The sequence below is a fragment of the Drosophila yakuba genome, chromosome 3R (genome assembly GCF_016746365.2).
Source record: "Drosophila yakuba strain Tai18E2 chromosome 3R, Prin_Dyak_Tai18E2_2.1, whole genome shotgun sequence".
In the NCBI taxonomy this organism is placed as follows: domain Eukaryota; kingdom Metazoa; phylum Arthropoda; class Insecta; order Diptera; family Drosophilidae; genus Drosophila; species Drosophila yakuba.
The window spans coordinates 5,391,315-5,403,217 of record NC_052530.2 but is presented as its reverse complement, the minus strand read 5'-3'; the positions used below and the strand labels follow the sequence as shown (position 1 = coordinate 5,403,217).

At 42.3% G+C, this 11,903-nt stretch overlaps 1 protein-coding gene across 9 annotated transcripts in view; it reads right to left on the bottom strand.

Moving 5' to 3' along the window:
* LOC6535628 (dorsal-ventral patterning tolloid-like protein 1) overlaps window positions 1–11,903 on the bottom strand; it is a 48,725-nt gene that overhangs the window by 31,817 nt on the left and 5,005 nt on the right. For 8 of the 9 annotated variants that reach the window (XR_005561479.2, XR_005561480.2, XM_039375520.2 and 5 more), the window contains exon 2: window positions 9,240–9,356. Coding sequence is in view for 6 of the 9 variants with exons in the window: in XM_039375520.2 (XP_039231454.1) it covers window positions 9,240–9,261 (22 nt within the window). In the remaining 3 variants the exon portion in view is untranslated. Of the gene's footprint in view, window positions 1–2,924; window positions 2,988–9,239; window positions 9,357–11,903 lie in introns of all 9 variants that reach the window. The other variant, XM_039375521.2, reaches the window with a different exon arrangement.

The window sequence follows — 11,903 nt, the reverse complement described above, 5'->3', positions numbered from 1 at the left end:
ATCCAACAACCGTCTAACAGCAACGCCCACACGTAGCACGGAGCCATAAAGTGCTCGTAATCAACGTGAAACTGCGATGCACGCACACACGTCTATTGCTGAATGGGTGTTGGCGAGCTTGTGCACTGAGAAAAATACTAGATAGCTGCAGTGGTCATATAAAATAACGCTAGTATATCCATATAAATATTCAAGTCATGACTTAAATCCTCATTTTCTCACAAATGACATTTCTGTTTTTAACTGCTTCCTCATTATTTATCACTAAATTTTATATATAAGCTTTTTAAGAGCTACAAAGTTGTTTAGTTCTGAAAACATTAACTCTACTATTTATATTTCGGACTGCTTTAGCAAATTCTAATGTTTTAGAAAAACTTGTTACACCGAGTTTAAAGGTGCACATATATTAAATACTATATGAGATAAGAAAAAAGTTTTAGTTGTCCCTTTTAAAATATTAATTGTTTTTAAAAAGTCACGAGAGCAATTAAAAGCACGTTTTAAAATATATCTTTAAAACTCTTTCCTGTTTTTCCTATTTTTTTAAATTAAAATTTTAAATGTACCTCTAAAATGTTTCTCAATGTCCGTCTTTCGCCACCGGTCCACTGCTGGCCGGTGGTCGGTGGCTTTCCCATTTTGCTAACGAAAATTGTCTGCAATGTTGCACTAATGTCATCAGGGCGTATGCGTAACTAGGTGAATGTTCAGTGCGGAGTGTTGGAGTTTTTCCGAATGGGGAAAGCGGGCGTTGAAGGCGGGGCAGGGTTGTGTGGCAGAGTGGTGTTTTCTGTTACGTTCCAGCTGTATCCATTAATTCCGGGCAGCTGGCAGGATGGCAAGGATGTGAGCTCATGTGTGTATCCTGCTGAATAATTAAGGAGGCAGAATGGCCAGGATGACTCGCCTGCGAACTACGAACTACGGACTACAGAATGCGACTTGCGAACTGTCAACGCTGCGAGTGCAGGCACATGTGGCATGCCGCATAATTGGAAATTATTCGCTGCACTCGGCCGCACTGTAAAATGCTAATTGCAGTCAAAAGTAATAGCCACTGTGGCCGTTGTAACGATGCAAATAAATTGCAGTTTGTTGCCGCTAATGTTTATTCAAATGTTCGTCGTGTTTTAAACACACACACACACCAATCATCACCTGCGGCTGACCTGTTTCTGTTTCTCTCGCAATTAGTCAGTTTGTTTGGCATCATCGCAGGGCCATGGAACTGCGACTTTACCTTTTGACCCGTATCTGTGGCCCGGCTAATTGTGCACTTGGGCAGCGGTTTAATGAGTGCTGCTCGCCGTTCAAAGGCGGCGAACGCGAAAATAATATGGCCGGCAAAATTAAAAGCGAACCAGAGCCAATTAGAATAGACTAAAGCGCAGGAACCACTTCAAAAAGCATAAAAATGGATAAAAGCCAGCAAATAAAAGGACGACCACAGCGCAACTGACTTTGTGCTTTATGCTGATGCGCTGTCAAACGGACTATGCCTTCATAGTCCGTTTAGTTCACCTAAACAACTAAAAATTTCAAATTAAAAACACTATTGTATTAGGATTATAATGAAGCTAAGCTCCTTAGACTTGCAAATTTAATTCTCTGCCTTTGCCTATTTATTCAGTTTGTTGCACAACTCGGCTCTGCGAGACTTACAAACTTGCCTGGGCTGCATCAGAGTGTATACGTAATGCCTTCTCCCACCAACACAGTCCAGACCTCTAAGCGTATAGTTATTAAACCCTCGCCAAGAGCCCTGCAAGCCCAGCAAATGGATGGTGGCTGAAACAAATGGCGCTCGAAGCAGCACAAAAAGTTGCCATTCGCAGCAGCAGCGCATCATCGTCGTCATCAGCGCATCATGAAAAGCAGAAGAAAAGCAAAAAACAAAAAAGCAGCAATGGCCGCATTCTACACTTCAACGCCGCGAGTTGGTGGCATAAATTTAGCCATCCTGTGGATCTGGGTATCTGCAGCTTTGCTCAAAATTCTCAGATAGAGATGCGTTTATGTACTCCGCAATGGGGCATTTACATTTCAAATGTCCCGATGCTGCAAGTGTATGCGTGGTGTGCAAAGGAGATTCAACAATATGCATTCAGTTGGTTGATTAGTATGCTCTATGATTTAAAGCTTTAAAGTCGCATGTGTGTGGCAAATATCACACAAAGGCGGTCACGCGTTTCTTGCATGCATCAATCTCTCTGGGAAAAATGAAATGCAGGCGTGCCTTTGCCTTTAGTTGCTAGCCGCGCGTTGCAAAAAGGAACTTCATGATGATCACGGAATGGAAATTAGCCAGGACACAGAGCCTTGCAGTCAGTCGCATGTTGCATACATGACAACCAGAAGCCAGCAGCCAGCAACCAGCAAGATGCAACCGCAGTGACAAGTTGCAATTTAAATTTCGCTTTCGCGTGCTCAACACAACTACATTTAAGAGCACCATGTGTGTGCTCATTACGAGTCACAATTATTTGTAGTTTTTAATTAGAAAACTTAGCTCGTCCCCCTATATACTTCTGGTGCTATTCCTGTCATCTTCTTCTGCTGCTGCTGCCTGTGCCACAACGTGTACTTCAGCACAACAAAATGCTTTCATGAATACGCAATGCGCTTGTTAATAGTTCTGGGCATATGCGGCGTATGCGTAATGCTTGATATACGAGTATGCAAGCATGTGTGTGCGTGGGTGAGTGTAAGTGTGGTATGCAAATAGAAAGGTGCATTTGCAATTCATCAGCCAAAGCGCTTAACTTGTTGAGCTGCTTACCAGGCCAATCAAAAACCGTGCACTTGATTAAATTTGATTTATGGAACAGAGAAACCGAAATTGCACTTAAATGCCTCCCAATAGGGGAATGAGAAGGTGGAGGTAGAAGGAGTTTAAGATATCAATTATCAAGATAACTCACCATATCGTCTGCATTTAGAGCGTTAGGGTACAACACGTCCTAATCACGGAGTCGTCTAAGTTTCTGCAAAGAGAAGAGCGGTGGAGAACTCAGTACAAGCTGACTAGCAGGCAGTTGGCAGGACGACTTAAGCTCAACTTTGCATTGCCAAACAGCTGGCAGCGCTTAAGTAAAAGTTACGGGCAAAACATTTGCAACTGCAGCATTAATGCGACTTCGCCTGGAAGTTGAAAAACTTTCCACCAGGCGTGGGCGTGTCAAAAAGATTGTAAAGTACGAATACACCAAACCAAAAATAAAGGAATAGGATAAAGTAGAAAGGAGCGGCAAAACTTTGCAGCAAATCAATTTCGCAGAAAAGTAAATTAAACAACGACAAGCAAATGCAGCTGCCAAATAGATAAAAACGGCAAACACACGTGCCAACAGAGGCGTTAGGGCTTTGGAGGGGGCGTGGCACGTGTAGGCGAAGCCACAAACAAATTGTGTAAAAATGTAGGAAAAGCGTTGGGAATCGCGCAAAGGCATTTCGCAATTGGCAGCAACGCCTTAAGTCGAGTCCCAGAGCAATTTATCATTTCTATGTTTAAAATTTATTACATTTATTTTATGTTGTTTAGCCCCCTTTTTTCTGTTGTTTACTTTTAACTGCTTTCCTCGGCGTTGTTTCCCCTTTCTGGGTTTTTTCCCCCATTATTGTGCGTGTCCGTGTCTCTCAGTTTGGGGAAACACTTTAAGAGCCAAGTCAAGTGGATAAAGTGGCAGTGGCGAGGCGGAGGCGAAGGCGGCAAAGAGTTCTGCCGCTGTCAGTTGAGTTATAGCCCTCGACTTGGGCTCACTCGGCACTTGTAATTGAATTTATCGCTGTAGCAATATTCATCAACGTCAGGCACTATGTGGCCATGTTCTGCACTCTATGCTCTACGAGGAGCGGCAGGACTCTACTAGCTGGCGATGTCGAAGGCCTTACAAATGCCCGCCGATCAAATTGAAGTGCCAAAGATTACGCCACGCCTGCAGTTGCGCATACGCACCGTGGGACGGAGCGAAAGCTATCTGAAATTGAATTACTCTGCCCCAAAACCGAACCGAAAACCAAAACCAAAAACCCAATGCCATGGTCCATAGTCCATGGTCCAAAATCCACCCCTAGCCGTTGGAGTCCCCGTATCTCTCATCCGCAGAGGGCAGCGGTGCCAAATTGCTTTCGATATCTATTTCCTGGCAAAAGCTTTTGTTTCCCTGGCTGCTCCGGCCGCAGCTGCAACGAAATCCGATTAGAATTCCTGCACTGCCAGTCAGCCAGTCAGTTAGCCTGCCACGCCCCTCCCACCGTCTCCGCCTTATCATCAGGACCGCTGTGTGCGTTAAAATCAAATTGTTTACGATTGCCTCTGTTGTCGCCGGGCAAATACACAGCACACAAAATCGAATACACTGACTTTGAAACAGCAAATGATAAGTATTGGTAAATATTTGTGTGGATTAAAAATATATTTTTTGTTTCGCATAAGCGATAAAAATCATTTCCTCAGCTACCATCAATAAATATCAGGCATACATATATATTCATAAATGCTTCATCAGTTTAAATTTGACTTTTTAACTACATGCATTTACTTGTAATTTAAACTGCGCGCAATATTTTTAACATGTGAGGCTCTAATTATACCCGTTACTCGTAGAGTAAAAGGGTATACTAGATTCGTTGAAAAGTATGTAACAGGCAGAAGGAAGCGTTTCCGACCATATAAAGTATATATATTCTTGATCAGGATCAGTAGCCGAGTCGATCTGGCCATGTCCGTCTGTCCGTCCGTCTGTCTGTCCGTCTGTCCGTCCGTATGAACGTCGAGATCTCAGGAACTACAAAAGCTAGAAAGTTGAGATTAAGTATAAAGACTCCAGGGACATAGACGCATTCAGGTTGCCACGCCCACTCTAACGCCCACAAACCGCCCAAAACTGCCACGCCCACATTTTTGAAAAATGTTTTAATATTTGTTCATTTTTGCATTGGTCTTGTAAATTTCTATCGATTTGCAAAAAAACTTTTTGGCACGCCCACTCTAACGCCCACAAACCGCCCAAAGCTGCCACGCCCACACTTTTGAAAAATGTTTCGATATTTTTTCATATTTGTATTAGTCTTGTAAATTTCTATCTATTTGCTAAAAAACTTTTGGCCACGCCCACTCTAACGCCCACAAACCGCCCAAAGCTGCCACGCCCACACTTTTGAAAAATGTTTTGATATTTTCTCATTTTTGTATTAGTCTTGTAAATTTCTATCTATTTGCCAAAAAACTTTTGGCCACGCCCACTCTAACGCCCACAAACCGCCAAAAACTGTCCTTCGCACTTACACTAGCTGAGTAACGGGTATCAGATAGTCGGGGAACTCGACTATAGCGTTCTCTCTTGTTTTTACAATCGTTTATTGGTGTACATGTGGTCTTTTGGGGGAATGGTTCAGTCCTTCTAGTACCTATTAAATACAAGTGCGTTTTCATGGAACGCTTTTACTCTCTGCCACTTTTTTACATATACAAATTATTCGTTGTATCTTCGTTTAAGATTTTCCCAAAATCCCAACCACAAACTGAATTGCAAATCCTCCTCACTGCAAAAATCAATGGAACAGCGGAATTGGCCGAGGAAAGGACGTGGGCTTTTCGATTCGCCCGGCTCCTGAAAAAATCATGATGGAGTTGATTGTACGTAAGATATGCATATGCTGCAGTGCATACTGCCGATCTGAACTCGATTCGCTGGCAGAGCAATGAAATTACGCGCAGGTGGTCTAATGAAACCAATGCCAAGTCAGCAAATTGAATCAACTTTCCACGGCACGAGGCTTGCAGCGGGAATTACGCCCAAAACATTTAACAAATCGCATTTAATTTGAGGTATACTTTTGAACGAACTTTGCATGTGCAAACTCGCTGACATGGGGCAAAATGTTAAATTAATTGATTGGCTTGCGAAAATCCATTTCGTTGCTACACTGGGAACATTTTATTAATAAAACGTATGTTATTAGGTCAATGCTTAAGCTTTATTCGAAATACTAAATAAAATTATTTCGTGAAATGTCCATGTCAACTATCCACCTATTTATCCCAATAGCACTGAAGTATTTATGTAATATTGTACTTATGTAATAGCGTAGAACATTAATCAATTAAGTCAAAATAATAAACAAATTGCAAGAGTACAATAGAAATTATGTATTTTACCTTCAGGCGCAACAAGCAATTCAATTTTTCTTGTGTACTGCTCCTTGCGGCCAATGGAAGCCAAATCGAAATTACTGCCATCGGTCAGGTGTGGAATGGAAGATATCCCTTCTGCATTTGCCGGTTGTCAGCTTAATGAAAAAAATACAATGTACAAATGAATACGAAGTGAGTGAGAGAAGTGACGGCAATCAGCAATCAAATTTCGAATCAAAAGCGAAACGCCTATCGATTGCAGCTGTCAGTTGCACATGCACTGCGGATTCAGTTTCGGATTCGGGTTCTGTTTGGTATTGGAATTGAAATGATGAATGGATCCGTAATGAGTGTTATTAGACGGCGTCACTCGCACTGACCGTCAATTTGTGCGGGCGATTGGACAAAAAGCCGTCGATGATTCGATACTCGCTTCCCCCTCCACCCGTCCGCCACGCTTGTTTTCGTCCTTGGCCAGCTGACAGGATACGTCCAATTGAGAGCGAAACTGAAGCCCCACAAGATGGGCATGAGTGAGTGTGACTGGTTGCGTCCTTGGCAGTCGGCATAATCAATCCACTCGCCTGCCACCATGTCCTTTGTGCTGTGCATTCGTGAAAATTGAAAAAATTCAGTCTGCTAGTGGGTTGACAGCGCCATTCTGGGATCGCTGCTAGCTTCAAGGAGGCGGAACAGGAGATATCCAGGGGCTGGCAGATGTGATATATGCTTATGGCCACCGTTGCCAGGCGAATGCAACATAAATTATCAAAGTGCAAGTTGCAAATTGCTTGGCCTTCAGCCTGTGGCACGAAATGTGCACATAATTTCAAATTTATTACGAATTTACGTGCCATGCGATATGAAAGGGAATCCCAGAGCACTAACAGAAAAGGGCCTGCACCTTCGATAGGTGCAAATAAATCCAGCTATAGTGAGGATTAAGCCAGAGTAAGGATCATGGATTTAAAGTCGAATTACCCCTTTTTATTATAGTAAGAAAGCTTTATTTATATTTTTATTATTTATTATAATAATAATTTTTGACCTTTCAAGAGATAGCGTTTGCTTGGTAAACTGTTTACAGCTACTACTAATACTACTCATCAAAAGAAACCTCCTCCTCTCTAAACCATCGTTCTTAAGAATATACATTTCAAAGATGATATAGTTTACTAATTTTACCAGCCAACATACGGGTAGCACCCAATTGCTGCCAGTGTTTCAAACTGCACGGGTACCGCATGTTCAGGTATCCATGGCACGTTGGGGGCGTGTTTCACATGCAAAGCAGGTGACACCCACACTGCCACGCCCACTGACTCGTTACCCGCTCAAGACAAGCCAACGCCTGCAGGACGGCCATTGCTTTTGTGTCGACTTCCGCCCGCTGATGGGAGCGACCACGCCCATTGCCGCCCCTCGTTTGTTACAGCTTCTACCTCTCCACCTCACACCTACCACCCCACCACCCCTTTCGATTAAATGCATCATTTCCCAGCATTTCAGATGCAGCTGCAGCAGGAGCAGCTTAGCCATAGCCACAGTCACCTAAAAGGATCTGAAAGGAGCCACAGGAGTCGAGGCCATCGCATTTGCCATCCTCATTCCTCTGGCTAACACGGTGCCCAGCGGGTAACGCCACTCGTCCGCATTCCTCAGAATCTACACTGAGAAAAAATAATATACAGCCAAGTCTAACAATGGACAATATAAGAGGGTGCAATTTTGATCATAGTCTTAATGAAGGTAGTAAGAGCTTTTTAAAAAATATAATATTAGGTTTTGCTTTAAACGTTGCATACATTTTATTACCTCGAATTATCTTCCAGCTTTCTGATTATAACATGCTAATGCTTTTATTTGTACACCCTTGTAGATGTATGCAACGAACAAAGTGCGTTTTTAGGTCAAGTTTCTCAAGGAGGAAAAGTTTTCAGTATTTAGGAAGGTTGTGTCAAACCACACATTAATTCATCTTTGGAACAAACGCCACTAATCTATCTATAGAGACTCTGATTCCCACGAAAAGTTGCCATATATTTTCCCGCAGTGCACCTGCAAAGAATGTTGTGCATTTGTGTTCGCCTCTGGCCCATGTGCCCCTGTGCTCAGCGTTGTCCTGGCCCTGCTGTGTCCTGCGCGCTATGCTAACAATCTTGTACTTCGGAGCCCGCTCGAGTTTAACTATTGACGTCGTTGCTGCCGCTGTGCTGTCATTGCCATTTTGTCGTTGTCCCCGGTAATGTTACACGGCTTTTTATACTCCTCGGAGGCAACGACAACCGACGACAACAATAAAGCAGGTGAAGGATTCACATAAAAGTTGTAAAACTGATTTAGCCAGGGCGTGCACATGGATAGAGCAGGATTGCGGACCTGCCACGACGACGATATTAAAAATCAAATCAAATTTCAGCTTAAGGAGACGCAAGATGACGTGCTTTGCAACGCTATTCCTGGTATTTTAAAGTCTTAAATCAACTTTAATCAGTGCTGATTGGGCGTGAAATAGTGGGTTAGCAATGGTACTCAAACAATCGGATAATCCGGCGCGGTATGTGCTATAAATCTTTCTTGCCACTTCCATCGAGCCAGTCGCCAATCGCCATCTAATCACCATTTTTGGGCCAGGCAAACATGGCCGTCTCTTTTGTGCCAAGAATCTATTTGCTGACGATTCAATAAGTTTTTGGGCTCAGGACCGCCGGCGATTTGGCAAGCCTGAGCTGCATTTCATATCAGTTGATTAGAGCTGCAGGAAGGACGAACGAAGGATGCGGATTGGGACCTGGACACAATGGGGCTGCTTCCAAGGAGGAACTTTAATAATGGCCGCAACCAAAGGACAGTCAAACAGACAGACAGACAGACGGACTGCAAATAAAACGCGAGACGCCAAATTAGTGCCAAGCAACTAGATGACGGCCAAATTGAAAGCAAATGAAATGCTTCGGCCCTCGTAAAAGCCTGCTTCAAGATCTCAGACCCATAGCAATTAGCCGCGACACCAGACCCCCTATTCAATTTCATTCCCCAACCCATTTTCATCGCCATTTCCATTTCCATTTCGAGTTCGTTGGAAGTCTTGGATACTCACGTTTATGCTGGTTGCATCGCATGGCATTTGCTGTTCCAGTTGGGCCATGTTCTTTCCCTGCTACATTTTCAGTTAATTGCTTCGGCTTGGTGACTAAGACGGGATCCTTGCTCTGCGCTGCAATGGAATAGAAAGCATTCAAATAGAAATGAGGTTAGCAAGTGCGTTTTGTAAAACTAATTGCAATCTGCAATGGTAACGAGTTTTATTTCAAAGGAGCTATGTATGTTTCAAAGGAGTAAGAGTGAGATAAGTTTTGGTATTCACCCCCTTGACTCGAATGAATACAAAGTGTTAAAAAATATGTTATACATTAATTTCTTTGGTACTTAACTAGGGAAGGGAAAAGGATTAAATATATTAATTAATCTACAATTAATTGTTAACGTATAAAGTTATAAATCATTCCATTTATCTGGGACATTTTAAAATATTTATAATATTATAATGTGTTTTGATTTTAAATACTTGGCTTGGTTTGAAGCAAATTTGATTTATTAAACATTTTAGTGGCTCTCAGTGACAGTAATTATTTGTCTATTTGCAGTTTGCATTCATATTACGGATATATTTCACCCCATTCACATATGTACATTTTAAAGTGTGGGTGTGAAAGCAATGCCTTATTTTCATAATATAATTAAAGTTCATTTGCCAGTTTAGAAATTAGTTATGTTCCAGCAGCAGCTGCTGTTTACATCATTAATAATGTATTTGCAATTTTTACTTTCATGAGCTGCTTCTGCGCTGCATTTCACCGTATGCCACATGCATTAGTCCATAAAACATTAGCTCCGAAATGCTAGAAACTAAGCAATTATGCCACTCACGGACGCGTGTTTGATTGTGGGTGTGCAGAGATGGCCATAATTGGCCTATGACTATGTAAATGGCGACTGGCCGCAAAGTATGCCATACAAATAATTGAGCCGCAAATGACATTAAAATGAAACACGCATCAACGAAAGTTAATTGGGAGCCAAGAGAGAAAGAGAGGACCTCAAGGATATGCTAGCAGGCAAAGGAAAGCAAACCAAGCTCTCCCACAGGCTTCGTATCAATCACAACAGAGCACACAAGCAGATACAGATACAACATCCAACGCACACACATATACATGAAAGTGGGAGCGGGAAACTAAATCACATCCAATTTTTATTGCTGTGAAAACAAAAGGCGCAGCATATAATCGCAAAATAGCGATGGCAGAGGGGCGGCTCGGCTTTTTGGGCGTGGCTGCCTATATCTGCGTCTGTCCGTCTGTCTATTTATGCCAAGCGCACGTTTTCACACAAGAGACACAATAAATGATAATACATAAAATCGCATACAACTTGGTCCTGCCGCGGCACGCATGTATGTGTTTGTGTGTTAGTGAGTGTGTGTAGGTCGTATCGTTAAAAGTCAATTGTAAACTTGCACGCCCAACCGCATCCTCACAGTCTGCAACTATTCAGGCAAAGGAGGAAAAATTACACATTTAAGTTATTAACAAATTATTTAAATTAAACTGTCGCATCAAACATGTTTTAAATGCCTTTAAAACCATCGCCACAATTAAGAGAAAATTTCATATTTATTTATTTATTATTTTGTATTTTTCAATAAAAAACGAAACAAACTTTTCTTATATTAGTTGGTGCTTTTGGAAATTAATGAAATAGAGAGTACACAATAAAAATGTTAAATCATTTTCAAGAAAACAACTAAATGAAAACTGACCTTTACAGAAACTGACGAAGGAAAGGCCTTTTTTCAATACGTTAAGTCACAAATCTTGGGTATTTGGATGCTCTATATAATATTAGGATTAAATTGCTGTTGGGTTCTTAATTTCAGATCGATGATTGATTCAGATCGATGATTTGTATTTAAGTTTTGACCTCAAGCCTAATTCGAGCGTTCTACTACATCCATATAGTACATTCTATAGTACTTATAGTCCTTCCTTTACTGAGCTACTTTCAATTTTGTGTATTAACTAAAAATATTTTTGATGGAGATGCTGCAATAACAATAAATTAGTAATAGCTCGAAACACTTTAAAGCCTCTATATACTGGTTTGTTTTCTGTGTAGCGCACACTCTCACGCTGCGGCGATGTAACCAAGGCAGATCGAATTATAATGCAAGAAGCAACCGTCGCAGCCCTCTACTGGTATATCTCCCTTCCTATCCGCCCCTCCCCCGTGTACCACTCCCCGCCCGCAGAAGCGCGTAATGCCACCTTATCAGTAGCATTCAAATCAGAGCATAAACACACGCACACAATCGCGCGGAGAGGCGCTGCAGCCAAAGGAAAGCAGTGAAGCGGCAGCTGGATAAAAGTTACATTGACATTGCCCACCTCTAGTTGTATGTGTGTGTGGGCTGGTAAGAGAAGGATATGTCAGGATAATGTGGCCAGAGAGAGAGAGAGAATGGAACAGAGCGCTTGCGCTGGTCGGCTCGGCTACCAACAACGCATAAGAGTGGCTGGGATAGACACGCAGAGAGCGGCGTTCGAAAGGATTTTCTTTCCATTTCCCTCTTTGCCGAGCCGCCCATTTTCCCATTTCAATTTTTTCTTGCTCCCAGAGCCGAGAAAAACGTCGCTTTTGTTTTTGGCCAGGCTTGTTGTTTACGCTTTGCCGCATATGTCGCTGCCAATGTATTTAATTGTGA